The sequence below is a fragment of the Dipteris shenzhenensis genome, chromosome 3 (assembly GCF_047967505.1).
Source record: "Dipteris shenzhenensis isolate YYH24624 ecotype China chromosome 3, Dip_SZ_1.0, whole genome shotgun sequence".
Lineage (NCBI taxonomy): Eukaryota > Viridiplantae > Streptophyta > Polypodiopsida > Gleicheniales > Dipteridaceae > Dipteris > Dipteris shenzhenensis.
Genome location: NC_141598.1, coordinates 17,520,283 through 17,547,372, shown reverse-complemented (window position 1 = coordinate 17,547,372; position 27,090 = coordinate 17,520,283). Strand labels below are relative to the sequence as shown.

General features: G+C 41.8%; 1 protein-coding gene across 1 annotated transcript; it reads left to right on the top strand.

The window, feature by feature from the left end:
• Positions 1–12,417: 12,417 nt before the first annotated feature.
• On the top strand, positions 12,418–16,471 carry LOC147903457 (uncharacterized). Its single transcript, XM_087371771.1, has 2 exons — positions 12,418–14,590; positions 15,422–16,471. The coding sequence occupies exons 1-2, from the start codon at positions 13,199–13,201 to the stop codon at positions 16,469–16,471; spliced, it is 2,442 nt and encodes an 813-aa protein (XP_087227897.1). The 5' UTR covers positions 12,418–13,198.
• The last annotated feature ends 10,619 nt before the right edge of the window (positions 16,472–27,090 follow it).

Below are 27,090 nucleotides of genomic sequence, written 5' to 3'. Positions count from 1 at the left end.
TGTAGGCAGTATGGATTGGACATGCTGTCCAAATATGGGATGACAGGATGTAAGCCTATTTCAGTTCCTTTGGAGTAGAATGTGAAGTTGAGCGCAGATGCAGGTGAGCTTCTGGAAGACCCTAATATGTACAGATGCATAGTAGGAAGTTTGATATATATGACTATTACCAGGCCAGATTTGAGCTATGCTGTTGTGTTGGTAAGTCAGTTTATACAGTTGCATGGATACACTGATGCTGATTGGGGTTGGTAGTATTTCTAATAGACGATCTACCAGTGGATATGTGTTTTCTTTTGGGAGTGCTGCAGTCACTTGGAGCAGCAAGAAATAGCCTACAGTTGCCTTGTCGAGCATAGAGGCTGAATACAAGGGTGCAGCAATGGCTGCATGTGAGGCAGCTTGGTTGCATAAGCTACTTTATGATATGCATCAGTCTATAGATGGGCCAATTGTCATTTATTGTGACAACATGAGTAGTATACACTTGGCAAATAACCCAGTCTATCATGCTAGAACAAAGCACATTGAGGTGCATTATCACTATGTGCGGGAGAAGGTTCTAGTAGGTTTTATTGATCTAGTTTATGTCAGCACAGAGGATTAGGCAGTTGACATATTCACGAAGGCATTGGGTGCAGAGAAGTTGTGCAAGTTCAGAGACCTGCTTGGTGTGTAGGAATTGGGATTGAGCTCGAGGGGGAGTGTTGAGATATCTAGCTCCACTCGTGATATGCCAGGGTGACCGTTGTGCATTTATGTCACCGACTTGTTAGTTGCAGATGTGGTTGGTACACCGCCTATGAATAATAGCTAGATGATAGTTATCTTTATGTACTCTAGTTAGTGGCTCAGTTAGTATGCCACCTAGGTTAACTGAGTTTGGTTTGAGACCCACATATAGGGTTTACCTATTCCTTTTGTACTAAGAGAGATTCTTTTGGCTTTTACAACTAAGAAGAGGAAAACTGTTTTCAGCCTCCACCTTTGTGTGTATTCCCCCATTGTGTATGTGAGAAAGCTACAAGTGAGACTCCTTACTTCTCTCCCACTCTCTTCATAGACGGTACTAAAAAATGATTCTCCTCAAAACAATGAGCAAGCATAGAAATGATTGGGATCACAAGCTCTACATGGCACTATGGGCCTAAAAAAACACATTTAAGGTCATGACAAGCACACTCCATTCTAGCTGGTGTTCATTCTAGAAGTAGTGGTACTAGTTGAATTCCTTGTATCAAGTCTATTGCTCTTAAACATATGAATAGCCATGAACAAACGCTTTTAAAACGATTGGATGAATTATCCTAAACTGACAAATTGCAATTTGAGGAATCACAAAGCATATTCCAATGGAGGAGAAAGGCTTGGAATAACCACCACATGAAGAAAAGAGCATTCCAAGAAGGAAGTTCAATGCTCATGTTGCTATACAGTGCACCATTGGGAGCAACAAAAAATAAAAAATTATGTTGTGTATGGTCAGACCATACCGAATAAAAATTTCTTCAAAAATGGGACCATCACCTTGGAAGACTTGCAAGAAAACAAATTGCTAAAAGTTGCATAGCCATGCAACCGCAAGCAACTCTTGTTAATAAACTTCATAATTTAACGAAGCATCTTTGAGTCTCAACTCTCATAAGTCACTATTCGATCTTTGAATATTTGGAAGTGTTACCTTCTAGGTGTTAACCAATGAACGTGTGCAATATTTTCTAAGTCCTTACACAACAACTAGTACAAGGCAGCATATGAGATCCCTTGACTTTGATATCCATCATATGCCAAGAAAGATAATGTGGTTGCAAATGCCATGCCAAGAAGGCCACAGGTTAACCTTATTTTCACCACACTTACTGATTGTGACTTTTCACGTACCTGCAAAGATTGAGTCCATCTCATGGGCTTACAAAAGTTCTGCGAGAGCCTCATCATCGACAAAGTAGTGGACCTAAAGAAATAACATTATGGTTTGGCAAAAAAAAGACCTTCCAAGTGAAGGGAAAGTGAATCACGATTAGTGCAACCAAAGTCGCTTCAACTTTCAAGTTGATGACAAACCAAAGAGCCTTCAACACTTTAATGTAATGACCTCTTCTAAGAGGATGCTTGGCTACAAGGCGTATCACAAGAAAATTCAAGGACTTAGAACAAAACAATTACTTCCATTTCCTTTTGGAAAAAAATCAAGTGAGAATGCTAGACACTTGTGTGCCTAGGGTATTGATCCAAAAAGCTCTATTGGCAATAGTGGGAGCACAACTCAACTGGGCAAAGCTTCTAACTTTGGAGATTTAGGATCATGTACAAAAATTATAGGCAGGGAAACAAAGGGCATGTAAGGTAGTGTGAAGGGATAAAGAGCTACCCATCTAGCCATCAACTAGGTGAAGCTTCTGACTTTGGAGATTTAGGATTATGTACAAAAATTATAGGCGGGGAGACAAAGGGCATGTAAGGTAGTGCAAAGGGGCAAAGAGCTACATGGCTAGCCATCAATTGAAATGAAGAACATGCTGGACCAAGGCCGTGGACCATGCAACTCGTTGATCCACCCCTACATATGGAAGCCGCTACTCCCTTTTTCCATTTATCATAAGCAGCATGTTTACTTGATTTGCATTCAATGCTTCATCCATTTGTTGCAACATGTAGCATCATTCTGATCTATGTGTCATATGGCCATCTAGAAATGACAACCTGCCTTGCAATACCTAGAATGAATGCAAATGCAATAGCAAGCCCATGTTGACCATGTTTTTTGTTAGCTCCATAACTTCAATATAAGCATCAAAATAAGTTTTGGAAAATACCAACACAAGTATATTTTATTGATACCAACATATATATAACAATTGATATAATTGGCACTATACTTGTGTATTGACAATTATATCAATGATACTATCAAGGTTACCTGGTTTATAGTTCTACAGATACAAATCGAACTTTTCAAAAAAAGGACATTGAAATCATTGAAACACTTGATTTAATGTAGTAGTTAAGATATTTGCCATGTAAATTGGTTTCTCAAAAGCATTATGATGCTAAGATTTTACAATTTGGTTATTAAGCTCATTGAGAAATCTTCTTTATTTTAGTTTAGACTTCCTAGAAGCTTGATCATATGTAACAAAGTTCAAAAAATATTGTTAAGATCTTCGAGGTAAAAGCTTCTTTTTTTATTTTAGCACTTTGATCATCTGTACTATTTGATCAATTTATTTAGTGTTTAATTACCAAAAATGTCATATATATGTATGTGTGGGTGTGTATGTGTGTTTAAATTCAAAAAGTCCCATCATTGACTGAGTCATACAATTAAATCCATTAATAGGATAATTTGTTAAAAATAAGACCATGATAATCAAGACTTATAAAGTGAGACATGGAGCATTATAGACATAATAGAAATATCCAAAAATATTTTTATTAATAATTCCAAATGACTTTGAGAAAATAATATAGGAATAACATAAAGTGCCGAATCTTTTTGAAGTTCCAGGCACCTTGGTTAGGGTTCACTTACCTGCCACCATCCACAGAAAACAATTTGTTAGAACAAATTTGGCATCATGTAGGAAGACAAGTAATGCCTATGTTCCCCATCTTGTTATCGCTTATACCAAAGAAACTTTAGAACAACAAAAAGATTCTAAATGTATACCAAAAAACACCAAAATGGATGCTATAAGTTATCTACTGTTTCTTGCATTTTGATTTTCGATATAAAAATGGTCTAGTTCTATTTTTTTGTCTAATAGTTTGCATTTCCCTTCGTGCATCCTCCATCTTTTGAGAAATATAGGCCATTTTGGCAGGGTCTATGATTGCGGACATCCTAGCAGTCCTATGGAATTTGTTTGAGTTCTTCACCGGAATTTCCTATTAAATTTAGTTATCAACCAAATCAGGGGGTTGTCCAATGACAAGGGTAAACAAGATAAAAAAGAGGGGGTTAATTCATACTCAAGACTAAGAGACCAAAAGATAGAGTAAGAGTGTGTGTAATCTAGGGGGTTAAAAAAGAGTAAATGAATTCAATTATGGGGGGTCATCCACACCCATGTGAAGAAAAGAAACCGTTAAACATTTTCCCTTTGTAACTAAGTGCAGTAATGAAAATGAAGCATAATTATTGGGGGGTAATTTGTGTAAATGTAAAAAAACAATCTTATGGGGGTACTTCGCTCCCATAAATGAGAAACTATTTAAGAAATGGGGGGTATTCTACACCCATAAACCAAAAAAAAAAACCAATGACAATCAATCATTATTAACATCAAAAGTATATATTAAAAAAACCTTTTGATCCAGGGGGGGTATTCCACACCCATGTGCTATAAATTTTTAAGAGAATGCATTTAGCAATTAAAAGAGCATTAGTTAACGCTTTTCTTATAAATGTTTTAATTTTTAACAAACAAAAACTTAAAAGGGATTATTATAATATAATTAGGGGCCAATCTAGGTATGTGCACAATTGTGTGTGTGTTGCAAATTATTACATGATTAAAAGCTCATGTTTTAATGAAGAAATAAAAAAAGCTATGCTAGAGGAGAAATAAAACAAATAAGGAAGGACATGATTAACCAATTAACTTTGAATTTTTTTTTAAAATATTAGCACAAGGGATAGGGAGGAATGGGTAAATTTGACGGGAACATAACTATGGAGATCTTTGTAATTATGACCAAATCCAAAAAACTTAAGAAGAAAGCTATAACATTTAGGAAATGAAGAAAGACACTGAAATTAATTAGTACAGGGAAATCTGAAATTAATTAGTACAGGGAACATTAAAGTTGAGGTAACGAACAACATACCCTAAGGGGTACTTTAAAAATCTAATAAAATTGCCCTTTACAAGAGAGGAGGTCACAAGAGCCTAGGAATGAGGTCAACCATATGGTTGACTCAATAGAACAACACGTGACTACCATGCAATCACAAAATAGCCCAAACAAGTTTCACGATCAACATGAGCAAACGACCAAAGAGGCAATACTTCAGTAAAGAGGTGAGTCGACATTACGGCTACAATAGGAGCTACAGTATGTTAAAACCTCCGCACGGAGAACGAAAGAGCAGCATCAAACTGCAAGTGGGTAGCTAACTTGTAGGCACAATGATCAAAACAGCTGGTGGTTGAAGGTAAAGGGCACAGGAGACAAAGCGAGTTTTGGTGCATAGGAGAGATGGCAGCAATTCTATAGAGCAAAGCCCACAAAACACAGCTAGGAAGAAAATCGAGTCGTGAGTGGACAATACAATGCTTCGCAAAACAAGTATCAAAAGGTTGGTATGCCAACAACCAAGCGGATCGAGCTCACAGCCAAAACAAAGACAAGAGGAGCTTACAAGCAATCACAAGGCCTGAAAGGGATGGAGCCACTATCGCAGACTCTTAAGCATAGTGGATACGTTGAGACCTGAGGTGTAAGGGCATAGTACAAATAAGGGATAAGGGCATAAGGGAGAGTAGCTAAGTACGTAACCACACAAGAGGCAATGCCAGCACCCCATAGGAAGGTACTTCCCTTCCCCTTAAGCTAGTTTGTGTCATTGGAACAATAATTTTAGCATAGTCTTGGATCAATCTACTACGCAATCTAGACAAACATAAGAATATATATATTCCTCTAGGTTTGTATGAAAGACAGAACATTGGAGCAGCACAAGAACTACTAACAACAAAAAAAAGGGGAAGCAAACATAGACAATGCAAGAACATAACTAGAAAAAGAGCCGCAGTTGTAACATAGTAGTTAAAAGTCACGACAAAGGAGACTACAAAAGAAGGGCAGATACAATGTGAGGGCGTTGAGGTAATAGAGTGAGCAATAGAGAAGTTGATAGTAGATCGAGGTCACTATGTACGTACAAACAAGTCATTGTGCAAGATTAGAGACAAGGGTGGTACTAGACTAAGGTAAGATTACAAGCAAGAAGCCAACCCCAAATATTACAAATGAATATATCCAAAGTTTTACCATATTAAAATATTCTAAAGTATAGGTACTACTATTATTAATTAACAAATGTTAGTTTTAACATTGTACAAAATCATAAACATGTACCTAGTTAGGAAGAGTAATTATGGGTTTAAAGGAAACCAAGACAAGCAGTTATAACAAGGGACAATTAGTCAGTTAGAAAGAATCTATTATTACCCTTACAGAGAAAATCGAACCAAGAAAAGAATGGCAATTTATCATTTTCAAGACAATAGATGATTACTTACCACAAAAAAAGGGGGAATGGACCAGTTACTTATTATCATTCACAATACACATAATTCTCAAGGGGGTAAGCATCACTATATTAGAGCAAGGCTCAAGGTAACCCAAAAAGAGCCATGTACAATAGTAAAATCCTGAAGAAACCAAAAATCATAGAACCATGAGCTTGATAGTCATCAATTGTCATTCGTCCATCAAAGAGATAGCTCCTTGCATCCAAAGTCATGAAAAATTGAGATTTGCTAAAAATTGTTGATAAGTTTGTGAGTATTGTGTGTTCACAAGTAGAAAAATGCTTGTACGTATGTTTGTGTGGGAAAAAGTATAATTGCATAGGCTTTGTGAGCACTCTGTGTGTGCAACAAATGCTAGTGTGTGTGAGTATGTTTATGTGAGAGATAGTAAACTTGTGATTGTGTGTGTGTGTGTGTGTGTGTGTGTCTATGTATATATATGGGACAAAAATGTAAACAAGGATAAGAAAGTAGTAAGAGGCAGATTGTTCAAGAGTTGTTGGACATAAGACCCACCATCAAGGCAATGATAATAAAGATCTCACTAGAAGCTCAAATAATTAGAGTAAGGGGTCATTCGACTAATTAAATATTTGTACATTAGCACATCTTTTCCAAGTATCTCCCTATAAAATGCATTCTCGAAGAAGTCTTATCTTTGTTGGAAAGATATATAGAAATTGTTATATTCGGTCAATGTGATGTTTCCTACAAGGTTGTAACCACCAATATCCTAGAGTGTTGAGAATACCAATATTATCCACTCCTTGGACATTGCCATCCCATAAGATCAAGCTATGAAACATATATGTCAACTAACAAATCTTTATTTCAAGCGAAGCATATGCTTAAGTGGTTTGCACCATTGTATTATAAGCCAAGTATATATGCCTAAAGTGGTTAGCTTCATTTTCAATCAGCATAGAAATATGCTTGACAACCTTAGGCATATGCTTAAGATTCACAATGGTGAGCAACCAAGTTATGCATATGCTCGCCATTGTTAACCACTCGAGAACCTTAGTTAGGCATATGTTAAATGTCTCTACTACCTCCCTAATCTTGAATGACCTAGGGTAGACAATAGATAATTTTCTCTTCCCCTTGCCTTGATTCCCAATTCAAAGATATCAAATTGATGTGTCCTTAAGCTCCCCAAAAAAGGGCTTTTAAGAAGACACCTAAGGTGATACACAATGCTGAGCTTTATCATATCTCAGCTAGCATCTCGATTGCTTCGTGCTCCTAAGGGTTGGTAGCAAAACCAATGATACCCATAGAATATCTTAGATTGAATGGAACGTGAATTTGACAATGAATACATATGTCCAATACTATGTGGACCTTGTAGATTGCAACCTATCCTCAAATATGTTGGATTGAATGGAACTTTAATTTGATAATGATTATATATGTCCAAGACTATGTGGTCAAGTGTGTACAAAAGTGGAATGCTTAAGGCCAGGTTGCTTGCAGGAAAATTCACATGACCTTGCTTGGCAAAGTGAAGATATATATGTGAGCATTATACAAATGAGTAGCCTGACCCATCTACGACGGGATAAAGACCCGCTCCGCTGGGTCTCAAAAGTGGGATCTTAAAATGTTGTTAATTTTTAAGGAAGATTCCAAGTTTCAAGCGCCCTCCATCTCTAAACTTCAATCTGCAAATTGCGACTGTTGAGATTGTGCCATAAATTTAGTATCAATCTCATTGTAGTGCTACTTAGGAAATAGAGGAAGCAAAATTTTAGAGTAGTTATTGTGACCTTTATTCTTCTAAAATGCTTGGAAGATTAATGTGTTATGCATTATGGTTTAGTAGACTTTTGAATGCCTCAAATAGTAAACATGGGTTTCAAGCTTAGTTTTCTATGCTATTGGATGCAATAAATTTATCATGTCTAGGGAAAAGCCATCATCCAATGGGAGCAAGAATAGAAAATCGATTGGGAAGGGGAATAAGCACTCAAAAATGGAAAATATATTTAACATGTGTATGTGTTAATTATTTGGACATATGTGAGTGAGTGCATCTCTAGTATGTGTGCATGTGGTGTTGCTATACATGTGTCTCTATGAATGTGCATGTCTATGTTTACGTGTGTGTATATGTGTGTGCGCATGCATGTGCACAATTGTGCATGTGTTTACATGCATGGGTGACTCTTGTTTCTATCATTTTACAAATATCTGGCAAACCTAGTTCCAAATCCCGTATCCTCCATTCTACTTGTGCAATTGATTGCACTTTGATCATGAAGGAGGGACCTACCCTAAGTTGAGCAACACCATGCATGCCATGTTGTAGCATCAAGCTCAAATCAAGCTCAAATCAAAGATGTGGGATTAGGTTGAGGGAATGATGATAGACATAGATGGATTTGCAAGAGGATGAGCAATGTTCTGCTAGTTGGAGTGTAGGTCGGTCTTGAACAATCAGGAGCTCCTCACCTAGATGCTTACCAAGTTCACCAAACCTGGCAACCTAGTGATCACCCTTCACATTGCAACCTCTCTATTGCATCTTGAGATTCAAATCCTTTGTCCCTCATGAGATATGGCTATGCTTGTGACTGAAGTTTCTTTTTGATTGAGTGCTTCTACGTATGAGATTGTGTTAATCACTATTGCAATGTCCAATCCCATTTTGCCTGACCATAGTTGACTATAGCAAGAAAGCTATCATTCATCAAGATCGCTTGTTGCCAAATTTAAAATTTAGACTCAACAATTAAAGACCGCTAAAGCATGTTACATCATGATGGTGAAGAGAAAATATAGGATGCATTGTTAGAGCAATGCAATTTTAAGCAGCTTCAAACATCATTATTTTGTGGCAAAGATCGATGGTATAGAGAGCATTACCACCACCACTCATTGCTTGTTCCCTAATTGACATTTTTCTACCTTCATAGCACCACTACCACCACCACCACATAGCATGCACACTCCCATACGTCACATTGCTAGAGACCTTCCTTTAGTCCACCTTCTAGAGCTAGTGCTTCAGCAACCATGCTATTGACACCATCTCCTCCTTGCTCGCGACACCTTATGATGCCCTCTACTACAACCTCCATGAACATAAACCTAATTCTACTGCACCCATTTCACCAATGACATTTGAAGTCCATGTCATCACATAACATCCTCCTCCTTGAACAATCACAATAGTGGTGAGTCATTTTCCACCAACAAATTTAACTGCCACTCTAGCTTTGCCAATGTCCCCTCCCCTCCCCATGTAGTTCCCATTTGAGCTTTTTTATCCTTGACATGAGTGGTTAGATTTTGTAATCCTTTTCACTCTCTCTCTCTCTCTCTCTCTCTCTCTCTCTCTCTCTTTCTCTCTCTCTCTCTCTAGTCTAGCGGTCAGAACTATGGCAAGTAGACTGTGGTGCAAATGTGACTTGGCAGGAAAAACAGGGACACGTGGTGCAAGACAACGTGGTAGAACTATGGGCACACTTGCATGGGATGACGTGTGGCGAGATGTCTACTGGCTTTGCTGCCTCGTGTGGTTTGTGTGGATTAGCAACCAGTGACCGCCATCGTATACTATACACATACACAATTATATTTATATCATATATTAATATAATATTTTAATGTATGTTAAATAATATATAATATATTATGCCCCCCCTCCCTTTTCTCTCTTAGTCTCTCTATCTCTGTACTTGTCTCTACGCCTCTTTGCCAACAGTTGCCACATGGTCGTGGCAGCACGTTTGATGCACCATGTGTCATCATCACACACATATATATCCTCTCTCTCTCTCTCACACACACACTTTTTCTTTTTGAGGGGGGGGGGGGGCGATGTGTGAAAACTCTCTCTCTCTCTCTCTCTCTCTCTCTCACACACACACACACACACACATATCCTCTCTCTCTCTCTCTCTCTCTCTCCCCCCCGCCCCCCTTTCTCTTTCTTTCTCTATCTCCCTCCCCCCCCTTCTCTCTCTCTCTCTCTCTCTCTCTCTCTCTACACACACACACACACAAAATTATATCTATATCATATATTTAATATACTATATAATATAATGTTTTAATGTATGTTAAATAATATATAATATATTATGCCCCCCTTCCCTCTTCTCTCTGTGTCTCTCTATCTCTCTACTTGACTCTTCACCTCTCTGCCAACTGCTGCCACATGGTCGTGGCGCCAGGTTTGATGCACCATGTGTCATCATCCCATTCTAGGCATGTCTTGTAAGAGTAGTTCATGCTTGCACATTCAAGGCATTGTCAGTGCAGCCGAGGCCCTCCCATTCAAGGCATGCAATGCATACACACATATATATATCCTCTCTCTCTCTCTCTCTCTCTGTCTCTCTCTCGCTCGCACATTCTCTTTCTCTCCCTCTTTCCTTATCTCCTTCCCCCCCCGCCCCCCCTTCTCTCTCTCTCTCTCGCTCGCTTGCTCATTCTCTTTCTCTCCCTCTTTCCTTCTCTCCTCCCCCCCCCCCCCTCTCTCTCTCTCTCTCTCTCTCTCTCTCTCTCTCTGTATCTATCTATCTATCTATCTATCTATCTCAATATATATATATATATATTAAATATATTTATATATCTATATTTATAAATATATAAATATAAATACAAACATACAAATACATATTTATTTAAATTTATTTTTTAAAATATATTTATACAAATATATTGATTTATATAAACATATATTTAAATACACTTAAATATATATTTTAAACCTATATTTATTTATATATTTAAATATACATATAGATGTATTTATATTTATTTTTTACTTATATAAACTATGTATATATATATGTATGCCATCGCGCTATGCCACATCATCTTAGAGTGTCTCGTCGCATCGTATTGCACCACGGAGAAGGCCACGTCATCTGCTACTGCTGCAGTTCTGCGCAGGCCACATCATCTGCCTGTTGTAGTTCCGCGCAGGCCACATCATCTGCGGTTCCATGCAGGCCATGTCAGACTGTGCACGCTGCTGCATTGCAAACTATCTCTGTAACAGCGCATGTCAGACTGTCTCCGATGATTTGGAGTTGGCTGACGCGCAGAAGGGGGCTGACGTGGAGAAATGGCGACGTGGCGGCTGACGGGGCAAGGCTGCGGAAGCGCAAGCGTCTACGTGGACCTCTGCAGACATCCGTGCGATGACACATGTCTTGGTATGACCCTCTCGATCCTTCGCATTGCGCCATGTGGCATCGAGTCTTAGTTGGTCTGTTGGTGCATCTCTTGCGTGTTGCGCCAGGTGGCGGAAGGTACATAGCTTTGCTCACGAAAACCCCCAAACCTTGCCAAACCTCCCTCCTTCTCCCCCGAACCCTGTACACCCTCCCCCGAACCTCTGGAATTCATCCTCAAACCGCCCAATCCCTGCCATGTGGCTGGCTTGGGATTAACAGCCGTAAGAAATATAAGAGAAAGAGATAAGAGAAGAGGTAAGAGATAAGAGGAATGCTTGAGTCTCTTTACGGCCAGTCACCTGCGGCGCAGGAAAATTCGCACGATCTTGCTTCTGGCAAAGTGAAGATATATATGTGAGCATTGTACAAAAGTGTAAAGTGTAATGCTTGAGTCTCTTTACGGCCAGTCGCCTGCGGCGCAGGAAAATTCGCACGATCTTGCTTCTGGCAAAGAGAAGATCAGTGAGCAATGAAGATAGCCCAGTGTTTGCATGTTCCCCCTTTGGCGTCCAAATGTAGGACTTCTAGGCATACTTTTTGCTCTCAGTCCATTGCTTCAAAATTGAAACAGGTTCCCAAAACACCCGTCAAGCAGTTGCAAGTATCAATCAGTTTGCTGTTGTGTAGCCAGAACATGTTCCATAGGCTGCTTCAGAGTTAAGGAGCTGAACAATAGTTATGCTGCACAACAGCACACATTGCAGGCATCGATCGATCGATGCTGCACGATCCTAACGCAATCCTCCAATCTAAGCCTTAGCCATCACTCATTCTACTTTTTATATCCTTCCTGGCGTGCTTAACTCGCAGCATAAAGCTCAATACGGGACCTTAGCTTTGCTTGCATCAACGGCAGCTTCGTTGGCTTAGCCCCTGGAAAAATGCTTTAGGCCATCTGACGTCCAAAGTGGGCAATTCTGAGAGGTTTATTGCTCGCTTTTCAGCCTTCCACCATCGCCAGCATATAGGGACTAATGCAATTGGTGGAACAACGAAGTAATGATAGTACAGCATTTTAGTTTTGCTTCCATTGTAGGCAACGTTACTGGGTTTGTGCTTCGCTTTTCAGCAGCCTCCCACCATATCTAAAGCAACTGATGGAACAACGAAGTAAGGATAGTGCAGCATCTGATTCTGCACTTCCATTGTAAGCAACCCACCATAGGCAGTCCATATATTACCTATTTCTCTGTGTGGCGTATGTCCAGCATAGACAGTCCTTCATATTATTTTTCCAATTCTCTGTGTTGTGATTGTTGGGCTGATTGGTGATACTAGCATCCTATTTTGACTTCCATTGTACGCAACTCGGCTTAGGCTTTCCAGCCTCCCGCCATAGGCAGCCTCTTGATATTATTGTCGGGCTGATTGTTGTCATTGTTCAGGCTCTTTTGGTGATTCAGAAAATTGTTTGATAAGAGCGATTTGCGAGCTGCAGCATCTTATTCTGACTTCCATGGTGGGCAACTCGACTTAGCTTTTCAGCCAACCATCAGCAGCATTCTCTTGGTATATCATCAAGTTCTGTTCTGTGCACAATCTATCTGAATTGGCCGTGCATCAGTGGCGCTACTTGAATCCTTAGATCTTTAGCCTCCTGCCACAGCCAGAAACAGGCCTTAGACTCAGTTTTTTGTCCTATTTTCAATCAAGTCGTTTGCCTTTGCTTTGCATGCATTCAAACTCTGCAAATTGAGGAGAGAATTTGGCCTGCAGTTGCTCCTGTTGAGTTAGGTTCTCACCATGGACAGCTCTCGGAGCCCCCCTTGCATCTGCGTTGTTGATAGGTCGGTCCCTATGCTGGTGCCTCCGGCAGAGCCAACGCCTTATCAAGTGCTGCCTCTTGCGAGCGTGAATGTGATGGCGGGATTGAATACGCTTACCAGCAATCATGTGCTGGTTTTCAAGTCGAGCAAGGAGAAGCCGATGCGGGGAAAACCAGCGGACATCATCAAGACCGGGTTAGAGCGAGTGCTGGTGCCTTACTATCCATTAGCGGGGAGGATAAGGCGGAATGCAGAAACAGGGCAGTTGGAGGTGGTGTGTGATCAGACGGGGGCGGTGTTCATCTTGGCGACAGAAGTGAGCAAGGCGAGTGCGAGAACCGAACTGGAAAAGTATGAGGACGTCACTCTTGAAGAACGAACTCGGATCGAGGAAGATCGCAGACGGAAGGAGAAATTGGAAGCTGCGTCTGCTGCCGCTGCCGCCGCCGCCGCCGCCGCTGCAACTGCTGAAGGGATTCGACTGGAGGAAGAACGCTTACGGCGACAGAAATCTGAACGCAATCGACTTGAGCAAGAACGCATCCGAAAGGAGCAATCACAAGCTGCTGAACAAATTCGCCTGGAGCAAGAACGGACTCGCCGACAGAATGAAGCTGAACGGATTCGCCTGGAGCAAGAACGAGCTGAACGGCTTCGCATTGAGCAAGAACAAATAATTCTCCGGCAGAAATCGCAAGAAGCTCGCCTCCAGCAAGCTGAACGGCAGAAAGCGCAAGAAGCTGAGCGGCTCCGCCTCGAGCAAGAACGGATTCTTCGACAGACATCGGAAGAAGCTGAACGCGTTCGCCGACAGAAATCGCAAGAAGCAGCCGCTGCTGCCGAGCGGATGCGCCTCGAGCAAGAAGCAATGGCAGCAGCAGCTGCTGCGCATGCTGAAGGGATCCGCCGCGAGCAAGAAGATATTCAGCGGCAGAAATTGCGAGAAGCTGAACGGGTTCGCGTCGAGCAAGAAAAAATTCGCCGGCAGGAATCGGAAGCTGCAGCTCGTCAACGAATTCGCATTGACGAGCAAGAACGCATTCAACGACAGAGATGGGAAGCTAAAAGCAGGGAAGAAGTTGCTGCTGCTGTTGCTGCCGCTGAAGCCATCCGCCTCGAGCAAGAAAAGAAAGCCTCTGGTGAGCTTCGCATTAGCCGTCGACAGCAAGACGTCATCACCGATCGACAGCACCTTGTCTCCATGGATGAGCAGACTCATCGCCTAGTCGAAGAGATCCATCACGAGGAGGAGCGGAAGAAAATCTACGATGTCGAAAGCTTTCGCAAATCAGATCAGGCAATCGCCATTCCATCCGGCAAAGCAATACGCGAGATCACCAAATTCGAAGCTCCGGCCCTCACTGTTCAGGTGCGTCTCATCGTTCGTTCATTTTCTGCTCTGATATTCTTGCCGGAACTGCTCGATTCTATAAGTCCGACAGAAATATGCTAGCTTTGAACGTATTTGTTAGTATGTCGAGTACTTTTGGGATACTCGCTCGAGATTTTGCCTCTCATCTTCGACAAAAAAATTGCTTGATTTGCGGTTAAATTGCTTGATTTGAATAAATTCACGGTTTACCTTTGCAAAAACGATCCTGTCGTCTCATTTGAACGGACCAGTCGGTCGCTGAGCTGGTTCAGTTTATTCACATCGACATTGCCTTGCATGAGCTCCTTAGAAGCTCTACTCAAGATTGTATACTCATTGTACAGTTTCATGCTGTTGCTTTGCTGCTCGTTTTGAATATTGATCGATGCTTCCCACAGTTTCGTTTGTTTTTCCAGTACTTGAATTTTGAATGCTCGATGTTTCCGACAATTTCACTCTAGATTTTGCCGTGATTTGAAAACTGCTCGATTGTTCACGGTTTCAGTCGGGTTTACCTCTGCAAGAACGATCCATTTGCGCGACGTTCTAGTCCGATATGAACGGATAATTGATGGATCAGTCCGTCGCTTTTGCTTTGCGCCGCTGAATGCTCGATGCTTCCGACAATTGCGCTCTTTATGACAAGCTCGTTCTGATTTTCTTTTGAATGCTCCATCCAGCAATCGCTAGCATTAGATCCGACAGCATCTAGGATGCAAAATGAGCTAGAATCGCTAAAAAACGCGGGTTGTTGTAAAAATCGAAAGAAACGGTGGATTGGCGGTAGGAGCGCGGGCAATGACTGTGAGTGAATGTGAACGGTATCAGGTAACGGAGCTGGAGTGCGGAGGTTTCATACTGAGCATAAAGCTATGGAACGGGGTGTGCGACGGGGAAGGGCTGGTGCATTTTCTGAGGGGGTGGGCGGAGATGGCGAGGGGGGTGGAGGGGGTGTCGGTGATGCCAAACTGGGTGGCGGCGGGGGAGGAGGATAAAAGTACGTCGTCGCGAAAGGTGGGGTGGAAGTTGAAGCCATACAAGCTACATGTACCACATTTTCCGATGCAAAAGAAACTGGAAGTTGACACAACTAACGGAAGAGGAGGAGGAAGAAGAGTTCGAAGCTCATGCGGGCATCCGAAGGTGAATCGTGAAGAGTTTGCGTCGATGGTGAGTATGGAGATTCCGTTCGAAGCCATAGTCTCTCTCAGTAAGCAGCAAATTCCGTCGACCTCGAGCTCAGTTCCGTCGAGTTCTGCTTCGATTTCCGTCCCTTCGTCGATCTCCGTCCCTTCTTCTTCCTCGTGTTTCGAAGCCATGGCTGCTCACCTCTGGCTCCAACGCGCCTCCGCTCTCTCCCTCCGCCCCTCCTCCGACCTCACCCTTCACCTCTTCTTCCTCGCCCCGCCCCCCTCCACCCCTTCCTCCCCCCCTTCCCCCCTCGGTTACTATGGCCTCTTCACCTTCAACTGCCTCGCCTCCTCCCCCTCCCTTGACCTCCTCTCTCGCCCCCTCTCCTACGCCATCCGCCTCATCCGTGACTCCATCTCTCGCCTCCACCACAACTTCTCCTCCTGCATCCACGAATTCTCCCGCCTCCACTGCCCCTGCGGCTTCGCCCCTCCCGAGGTCCTCCTCCTCACCGACGTCCCCAACGTCCACAAGAGCGAGCTCGACTTTGGCGTGGGTGTGCCCGCCAACTTCATGGACACCGTCCGGCTCCCCCCTCAGGTGAACATTGCCGCCGTCGCTTATCACTCTCACAATTACGACTCCCTGCAGATTCTGATGAACAACATTCCACTGGGTTCCGTGGAGAAGCTCCGATCCTTGGTTGGCAACATGCCCACCTACGCTTGCAAGGACAGTAAAATGTAGTCAATGACTACGTTGCATCACTGCAAATAAGATTTCCACTTCTTTTGTCGTCATAAAATAAGATCCAGGGCCAGGCAGCTGAATCAGGATGCAGCTTTCCAGTCCGTCCACATGGCTAAACATCCGTATTTCGTTATCCGCTTATTCACAAAGCTTGTGTCCTTCTCTATCCACAAAACGATTCGAGAAGATCTTTGATTCTGTACTTCCATAACCATCACCGCAATCAGAGCTGAGAGATGTAACTCATGTTGTCTTGGTCGATGCAAATTTCAAACATTGTGATTCGTGAACCGATATGGGATTGAGATTGACAAATTTACGTTTTCCGAATTTCCGATGTTGCATAAAACTAGTTTTAATTACTTAGTTACATTAAAATTAAAATTAATCGTACTAACACAATTTCCAGTAGTTGGTCCTAACGAGAAATTTCAAATATTTTTTCTCACAAAAATAGTATGTGTTTTTTTTTTAAATAAAAGAAACTTCCAGCATATGTTAAGTGGGTGGTCAACTCTCAAGAAAGACCATTGATACAAAAATTGGCCCAAAATGGATTACACGACTAAGGCCTGCGCGCTGTAGGTTCTCTATCCCTCACTACGACGCTCAAGTCCCTAAGATTTGTTGCCAGAGCGAACATCGCCTTCCGTTGAAATACCTGCTTGTCAGATTGCGAGAAGTATGGTTGCTCTTACATAGGGCCAACAAGCCGCCAACTTGGAGGCGTCCCCTAGCAGAGAGAGCCTCCATTGGCTAACGCATCGCAAATTGCCTTCTCTAGTCCATGCCACACCTCCGCTGCCACAGGGCAATTCCAAAATACACAGACATGTACAGGTGATTGTGAGCTGACAAGGAGCCTTTTTGCCAGCTTTGCTCTGAGAGACAACCATTGGTGAATAATTTTCCGAAACAGGGAACTGGCCTTCCCTACTTTGCAACCCCTCCACACTTCCCAGAGCTTGGCCTTGCACCACACTTGCCCACACCTCAAGGACCATTTCTTATTTAGATCCGAGGCTAGGGATTGAGCCTATGCTAGGACATGGTACGCAGTGCTGGAGGAGATTTTGTTTAGCTGAGTGTGTCCCAGCTTCCACTTCCGATTGCAGTCCGAATCACACTGAATGTAATTCATAGGCTAGTCTTTTGCTATGCACACTAGGACCACCATTATGAGATATGTTTCACCGACGTTGAGGTTGAGTTTGCGTTGGATTTCCTCCGCTATGTACCAATTTGCCACTGTCAGGTTCCAAAGGTTGGCCCATCATCTAATTCCTTTGTTGCTAGCATTATGGGCCCGTGTCAGGTCATGCTTAACGAAGGGGCTACTTACCCTTCCTGGAGCTGCGCTCCAACAAATGCCTTCTAGAAGGCTGGCGTCACCACTAAGCCCTTTTCTGCCACACCACGAGAGGTGGCCAATGCTCTCCTTCCACACTGTTAGCCCTGCGATGAGGTCTGAGCCAATAATCTTTAAGGGAAACAAAGAGAAGAGTTTGTCATACAATGTAAGGTCCAGCCACCAGCCTATGCCTCGACTTTACCTTGGAGATGGACTCCTTCATAATTTTGATTCATGTTGCCTCCTCCGTAAACAGCTTGGGGAGCCATTTCATGATCAGTGTTGTGTTTTTGACTCTCACATCCGAGATGCCCACAGGCCTCCTTGAAGTTTCAAGATTTTGAGGGGCTCCCACAGAATGGTGTGCATCCTGTGTTTACCTTTTTCTTCTACCCATAGGATGGCCCTTGGTAATTGCTCTACTTCAAGCCAGCTTCCTTTGCTAAACCCACAAATGGTTGCGATATATGTCATGGCTATAGCCAATATGTGTTGGATTACTAATAAGCGGGCATTCCATCCAAGCTCTATCCCACTCCTTGGATCTAAGCTTATCTAAAAACCAATTGGACCGCTGCCTACCTGAGATGTCAAGCCCTATTGGGGCCTCTAGATATTGGATCACGTGTCCTCGTTTCACGAACTGAATGTGGGGTTCTTCGCCTATGTTCTTGCTTGAACACTTCTGCGATGTGCCAAAACTCTATAGCCACGTTCCCATTAGCATCATTGACTCGGTCGATTGTCTCATGCATTTGCTTTCGGTTGACAGATTGGAAAAAAGCTTTAGATGGAAAATCTCCTACTGCACGCCATGCCTGCTGCCGGCTGATCATCCTTGCATGGTTCAACTCTTCCCATTCCCACTATTGCATGGCCACCTCCATTTCAACTAATAGTGTGGTGAGGCACTCATCTTTAGGGGCCGCCATCTTCGTAGCTCGTAGGTCTTTAATGGCCGCCGCCAAAGCTTCCCTATCCCCCCTTTCTATCAGCCTTTCTAGCTCAATCTTCTATCCTTGCTTTGAGATGGGTCATTCTAATTGTCGTGTCCAACTTGGCCAATAGATCTTGACACAATGGCTCAGCTTTCCTCCATTCCTCCCTAATAGCTACACAAAACTTTTTTGACATGAGAAATCTCTCATCAAATTTATAAGGGATCTCCAAGGACCTGCCAATTTTGTGGGGGTTGTGGAAGACCCATGACACGAGGGCATGATCTGATAATAGTAGAAACTACCATGTGTTCCCCCTTCATTGGGCTTCGGAGCCACCAACCTGCCCACGTGGAAATCTTCACCTTTTTTGCGACTTGATCATGTGAACCTTGAGAGGCCCGTTGGGTTTGACTAGACTCAGTCCACCAGCCCATCAGGGATGTTATTATAGAAGGTATAGAAATATAGTATTATAATATACTGGCAAAATTTTTCATAAATTATTTTTAAAAGTTTCAAAGAATTGGCGAATTATATCTTTTGTTATAATTTTTGTTTCAAAACTTGGCTAAATATTCTAGGGCATTTAAAAAACTTTCAATTTTCACAAATATACTAAAAACTAGTTATATTGAAAACTCTGTCTTTTCCGTTTTACATAATTTCAAAATACATGAAATAGCTAGCATTTAGGATACTGTAGAGTATGCAAAACATAAAATTGTTTAAGGATAATGAATATCCTTCAAATCCAATGGGGGAAGAAAATTCTCAAAGTCTAGTTCAAATAGTCCAAAAAAGCTAATGCAACATTCAAAGGTAGTCTGAGTATATTTTCTATGTTGCTAAATATTCTAGGGCATTTAAAAAACTTTCAATTTTCACAAATATACTAAAAACTAGTTATATTGAAAACTTTGTCTTTTCTGTTTTACATAATTTCAAAATACATGAAATAGCTAGCATTTAGGATACTGTAGAGTATGCAAAACATAAAATTGTTTAAGGATAATGAATATCCTTCAAATCCAATGGGGGAAGAAAATTCTCAAAGTCTAGTTCAAATAGTCCAAAAAAGCTAATGCAACATTCAAAGGTAGTCTGAGTATATTTTCTATGTTGCTAGCTTCAAAGCAACATTCATCTCATCAAGGGGCCACATTGCTAGACTTGCATTACATCCAAATGTTGATAGGATACTATAGTTATCCATAAGTGCTATTCTCTCTATAGAATTCTCAGTCATCATCTTTTCAAAGGCATGTTTTTTAATACACTTTAATAGTGCACTATCAGGCATGTGGCGAGACTGTTCAAAATACCCAACTGCATCTTCCCAAAACTGTATAATCTCCGTAATTATCCATCCTAATGCATATATGTCTGACTGAGGGCTATACACACCTCTCCTAGAAAAACATTTAAGCTCAGGTGCAAACCACTTCTTTCGTGCATGCTCTTGCTCTTTCTTATGCTTCCTTTGTGTAAATTGTTGGTCAGTTGCTAGAGATGTCTTCTTCATATCCTTAAAAGCTTTTCTAGTCTCTGAAGAAACTCTGAAGAAACTAGTGCCATCCCCTAATCAATTATGCCAACTCTACATGCACCATTTGCTGTAAAATCTAAGAGAATGTTACCAGGATGTAAGTCTGTATGAATCCATTGACCCTTATGTAACCTTGCTAATCCAGCAATGAGTGCATGTATAATGTGATGCACATTTGAACTAAAGTAGTTAATTTGCTCTATTTTCTCCCTTGTGCATACATCTTCCAATGTTCCTTGTGCCCTTGCCTTCGTTTCTTTGCCTCTTTTTAGGACTATGTCAACATAGTGCCTAAACCTACCTTGCTCATATGGTAAAGTTCTCATGAAGTGCATTAAGCTACCATTGTTAAAATATGGTGTGATAATCCACAAGGGCTCTTCTGGAGTTGCTGCAATAACACGAACAAGCACAGGATGCCGAATTTGCATTTGTCCCTCCTTCCTTGCCTCTCGTGTACGATCCCGTATGTCACCCTTATATTGCTTTCCAGCATAGCATATATGCTGTAATAATCTTGGAGCACCTGTGAGTTATACTTTGTAGACAAATCCATATGTGCCAGAACCTATCTTTTCACCAACTTGGATCTCATTTTCAGTTATGTACATCATGGACACATTGCTTATATGACTTGCCCTGATCTGTAGCTTTTGAAAAACACTACCTTGCACTTCTCGCATTTTTCCATTCAAAATCCTTGCACTTTCTTCTGCCTTTGCTACTTCCTCCGCCCTTCCAAAAGCAATTGCTGACTTTTTCTCCCAACTTATGGCTAGTATGGTTTTCACATCTGACCTTATAACCTTTGTCTTATTTTTAGCCCAGAAGGAATTCCATAAATGCATCTTTTCCTCATTAATATCATTTGTAAATGTTGGGTACCTTGCATGCTTCATTAAACTGAGCCAAGACATTCCCAATGTTGCTCTCTACCCATAGCATAACATCAGTGTCCCATTTTGTGATCCCTACAAGGTGTTTCCTATTAGGATCCAGTTCTACTTGACACCTTGTATTCAAAACAACTTTGCTCTTTAGAGTATGCAATCTAGAAGTGCTTTCTATGGTCATCTCCATCTCCTTTGTACTCATGTTATTTATCTCTGCAAGAAGCTCATCTCAAAGGACCTGATTGACATACTTCCGTTGTCCTTTAGATAACTCAAAATCAATAGCCTTACGCTTAGATCCTTCCATCCCTAAACCATATGTAGGATCAAAACAAAAGAGCATTCAAAAATAGTTCTAAATCTAAGAAATGGAACAACTTTATCACAGCCCAACATACATGAAATTGGTATCAACTTATTAAAAAAAGAAGAATCACATCACATCATGCATACCAAACAATAATGCATATGCATATTCACAACATAAACTTTAAAAAAATAAATAAGCATATATTTCTTCAGCTTGTCAGCTAGAACTAAGGAACTTGGTCCTAGGTCATGGTGCCTCTTAGCCCCCTGCCTTGTGAGCACAGGAACCAGACACCACTTCCTGAACCAAGCCCTTCTTTCATGTTTGAAATCATAATACTACACTACATAAAGCATGCCAAACCAATTTCAACTTACTCTATACAATGCACCAATAAATACATTAAAAAAGAAAGAGCACATCACAGACAATGATGCATATGCATATTCACAACAAAAACTTTTACAAAATAAATAAGCATACATTTCTTTAGCTTGTTAACTAGATCTAAGAAACTTGGTCCTAGGTCATGGTGCCTCTTAGCCCCCTGCCTTGTGAGCACAGGAACTAGACACCACTTCTTGAACCAAGTCCTTCTTTATGTTTGATATCATAATACTACACTACATAAAGCATGCCAAACCAATTTTAACTTACTCTATACAATGCACCAATAAATACATTAACAAAGAAATAGCACATCACAGACAATGATGCATATGCATATTCACAATAGAAACTTTTACAAAATAAATAAGCATACATTTCTTCAGCTTGTTAACTAGATCTAAGAAACTTGGTCCTAGGTCGTAGTGCCTCTTAGCCCCTTGCCTTGTGAGCATAGGAACCAGACACCACTTCCTGAACCAAGCCCTTCTTTCATGTTTGATATCATAATACTACACTACATAAAGCATCCCATACCAATTTCAACTTACTCTATACAAAGGACCAATAAATACATTAACAAAGAAAGAGCACATCACATCATGCATACCAGACAATGAGGGATATGCATATCCACAACATAAACTTTTAAAAAATAAATAAGCATATTTTTCTTCAGGTTGTCAGTTGGATCTAGGAAACTTGGTCCTATGTCGTGGTGCCCCTTAGCCCCCTACCTTGTGAGTGCAGAAATACTTAATGCTCATTGAGTCAATAAATCATTAAAGTTAAAAACTTTAACAAAGTATCAAAAGATGCCTTAATCATTTTAAAAATGTAATCACCTTTGGTTGGTTTAACTACTTACTGTTTTGATGGCCAATGTAGTCGATCCTCGACATGGGGAACATGCTCTTGATGGTCAGCTTGTTCAGTGTGCGGTAAACTACATAGATCCCAGCTGAGTTGTCCTCCTAGACGAAAAGGATTGAAGTTATATACGGTGAATTATTGGGGCAGATGAAGCCACCACATAACAACTCCTCTTACTGCTACTCAAGCTCCTCCTCCATCATCTTGCTCAGACGGTAAGGATGCTTGCTGGGGGGTGATGATCTAGGCAAGAGCTCAATACGATGGTCCTCTGGCCGACTCGGTGGTAAGGTTGGAGGAAGGCTCGATGTGAGGAAAATGTCTTGGTACTACTGTTGAAGCAAAGCTTCCTACTCGAGGGTCCTGGATGGAACTTCTGTACTGGTCACATTGACATAGACGATGTATGCCTCTCCTCCCTTGCGGATCTCCTGTGCCATCTGGATTATGGATATCAAAGGGCAAGGCAAAGTGTTCTTTGGCCAAGTGAATTTTTAGATCCAAACCCTGGTTCTGGTAGTCTGGATGAACCTCAAACCGGTGCTACCATCGTGCTCCCAAGATGATGTCTGTGGCTTGAGTTTGTGCTACACTGAAAGTACAATTATTTGCCCATCCTCTTATCTTCAGAGTGGTTGCCGAGGCCACCTTGTTGCTCTCCGCTTGTTGTCCTATGAATGCCCCATTCAAGGCGATGATTTTTGAGGGCATGAGAGTCAACTTGGCTCGTTGAGCAGCTTTGGTAGAAATAATGTCCTCGAAACTCCCTGAATCTACAAGAATAAGGACTTTCTAGCTGTATAACTGAAACTGAAACATAGAGGGAAACTATTGAGAGTCCCCCTCTTATGGATCTTCAATCTCCTCTATAACCATTGAGGTGGTCTTGGTTAGAGTCAAAGCTATAGAAGAACCACTTGATGTGGCTCCATCTGCTTGAAGCTTCTTAAAACGTGGGTAATCCTGCTTTTTGTGCCCCTGTTCATGGCAAAAGAAGCATCGATTTTCTTTGGCATAGGTACCTCGGGTTGTTGCATCCAAGTACACTCCATAGCCATTGTTGCCTTTTGCCATCTAGTTTTTCTTTTGTTGCCATGTGCCAGATTTCTTCCGTCCATCAAGAGCAGTGGAATCCATGGACTTCTTACCATTGACTTGTTTGGTTCCTTGACCCTTGTGCTTGATCTGTGCAAGCTCATATGCACACTCAGAGTCCCATGGTCGAAAACTATGGACGTACCACTAGATGTTGGAATGCAGCCCATAAAGGAATTTGCTCAGCTTTTGATTTTCCTCTAGCTGTGAAGAGAAGGCTCCATTTGATGTGGTCATGCTCGGTGGTAAGAAGGTAGGACTGATGTCAACATTAAAGCAAACTAGAAGGTAGCCTTGTTAGGAGATCCTTGTTGAGTTGTTGAAAGTCCCCATTGGTTCAAGGAAACCTTTGAATTCATTTTACTAAAGGTTTCTAAAACCTTCTAGGAGGACAAGTGGAGGGTTGGCACAAGGAATCTTGCCACCTCATCCTACTTTCCCCATTATTTAACTTGCACTCTTGGACCTTCTATACCTCCCGCACATGGGCCTATCCTATATGGAGGGAATAACCCAATATAATATCCATCTCCACCTATTTTATATTACTTCTCCCATGGACTTTGGGCCATATCTCACTAAATGTAGGCATGGGACCGCCTAGGTGGAGGGGTGGCACATGGAGGAGCCATGCCACCTTAACATTTTATAATATTACTACCATGGATTATGTACAACACACCTTATGGGTCCTCTTACGTGGAAGGGTGGCACATGGTCATGCCCTGCCACCTCAACCCTGGGCCCTATGCACTCCATATTTTATTATACTATTGCCACACATACAAGCACACACTCATATTTATGCCTTTTTACTTTGGTCAAATTTATCCATAACAGTTCCCCCCCCCCCCCAGGCAAGGACTGCACAGCATTTCCATGCCTGGGACCATCACGCACAAAGAAGGGCTTGAGATAACGCTTGTTGATCACCTTCTTGCCATATGGCTCATGCAGCTCCTGAACTTGTACAGACCCATTGCTACGTTCCTTGATGACTTTGTATGGACCGGTCCATAGTGGCAGAAACTTCTTATCCATTTGGTGGTCCAACCTGTTATCAAAGCATAGCACAACATCCCCCTCAGCAAAGTGTCTTTCCCATCCCTTATGAATCTTAGCATCCAAGCGGGCCTTTTGTCGATTCTTTTAGATCTCTATTTGACGTAGTGCAAGGTGTCAGGTTTCATCTAACTTCTCAAGTTGTACCAATCTGGCCTCTACATGTTCATCTTCTGTCATCCTCTATTCTTGTGCCAATATCAAGGCTAGAATCTCTATCTCTAGTGGTAAAACTGCCTCAGTACCATACACCAACTCAAAAGGACTGTGACCTATAGACATTTTATGGGTGATGTTGTAAGCCCACACGACTTCAGTGACCTTCTGATCCCACTGGCTCCTGTTCCTCGTGGCCATTTTCCCCATGGTTTTACAAAGGAGGCCATTGGTCCGCTCCGTTTGTCCCATGGACACTGGATGATAGATGCTAGAAGTGTGGTGATCAATACCCATGTGATCCATGAGCAATTCCACTGCTTCATTTAAGAATGGACTCCCATGGTCAGATACTATTTCCATGGGTGTCCCAAACCTTGTGCAGATACGTTCAAATATGAAATTTGAAACTACCTTACCATTTGTAGTGGGGAGGGCAATAGCTTTAGCCCACTTAGTGACATACTAAGTGGCTACCAAAAGATACTTCTTTTTGCGGGCAGTCATGGGCAAGGGCCTGACAAAATCTATTCCCCACTTCTGAAAGGGATGGATGGACATCACTGGGTGATGTTGCCTAGGACAGAAATCCTTCCTACCAAAGAATTGGCATGGTTCATAGGTTTTGCAATACAAAGTGGCATCCTTGAACAAGGTCGGCCAATAGTATCCAGCATGTAAATTCTTCTTAGCTGTATAGTCACTGGCATAGTGGCCTCCACAAAATCCATCATGATAATGCTTCAATACCTTAGGCACTTCATCTGCATCAATGGCCCATCTTAGTACCCCATCCATGCCTTGACGGTACAAGACCCCATCAAAGATAGTGTAGTGCCTACTATCTCTTTGGATCTTCTTTCTCTCATAGCTAGTACTTTTTGGAGGAAAGGAGAAAGCAGTCATAAACCTATAGATACCACCATACCATGGATCCCCAACTTCTATGGCCGGTACAAGTGTTACATCAAGGCATTCCTCTAAATCAATCAAAGCATTCTTTAAGTTGGAACAACCCCCTTTTACAATTTTGAAAGAAAAATCATATTCTTGTAGAACTGCCAACCATTTGGCCAACCGGCCCATGGGATTTGGTGATTGAAGAACCTGCTTTGTAAGACCATTGCTAGAGATTATAATGAAGGACTTTCCAGCCACATAATGCTTAAATTTCTCAATGCAAAACACCAAATACAAGGCATTCTTGTTAGCCTCAGAGTAGCATCGTTCAGTTTTGAGCAATTGTCGAGAAGCAAATCGAACAGGATACATGAACCGACCTCCCCTTGCTGGAGAAGAATACCCACCAAAGTGTGCTCACCAAACCCAGGATTGATATAGAAAGTCTTTGACCAATCAGGATTGCATAGAATGGGTTCTAAAGCCAGAGCATTCTTGATTTGTGCAAACCCATGATCACAATCCTCATCCCAAGAGAAATCAACCCCATCTTTTAATAGCATAGTCATGGGTCATGTCAAAGCAGCAATGAAGCGGCGATAGTATCCTACTAGATTGACAAATAAGCATACCTGATGTTTGGTTGTTGGTGGGGAGAGCTTGAGGATGGCTTCTACCTTCTCGGGGTCAGGTTTGATGCCCTTGGATGAGACAATATGTCCCAGTAACCTTGAGCAGCTCCAATGGTGCATTTCTCAGGGTTGAGACTGCCATTCACATCATTGACCCTTTGGAAGGCCAACTTAACCTTCATGGCGTGCTCCTTACATGACGAGAATATACAAAAATCATCTAAAAACAACTCCAAGAAATCCCCCAAATAAGGAGCAAACACCATCTGCATAAATCTTTAAAAGGTAGCAGGAGCATTGGTGAGGCCAAATGGCATTACTTTGAATGCAAATGTCCCCTAGAGTGTGGCAAATGTGTTTTTAAGCACATCTTCTTCGGCAATTTTGATTTGATAAAGCCCGAAGTAACCATCATAGAAAGTATACATCTCATGACCACTTACCTTCTCAAGAATGAGGTCTTGAAAGGG

Coding starts and splice junctions, on each gene's coding strand:
- LOC147903457 (XM_087371771.1), top strand. CDS start 13,199: ATGGACAGCTCTCGGAGCCCCCCTTGCATCTGCGTTGTTGATAGGTCG. Junction 14,591..15,421: donor CTCCGGCCCTCACTGTTCAG/GTGCGTCTCATC, acceptor GAACGGTATCAG/GTAACGGAGCTGGAGTGCGG.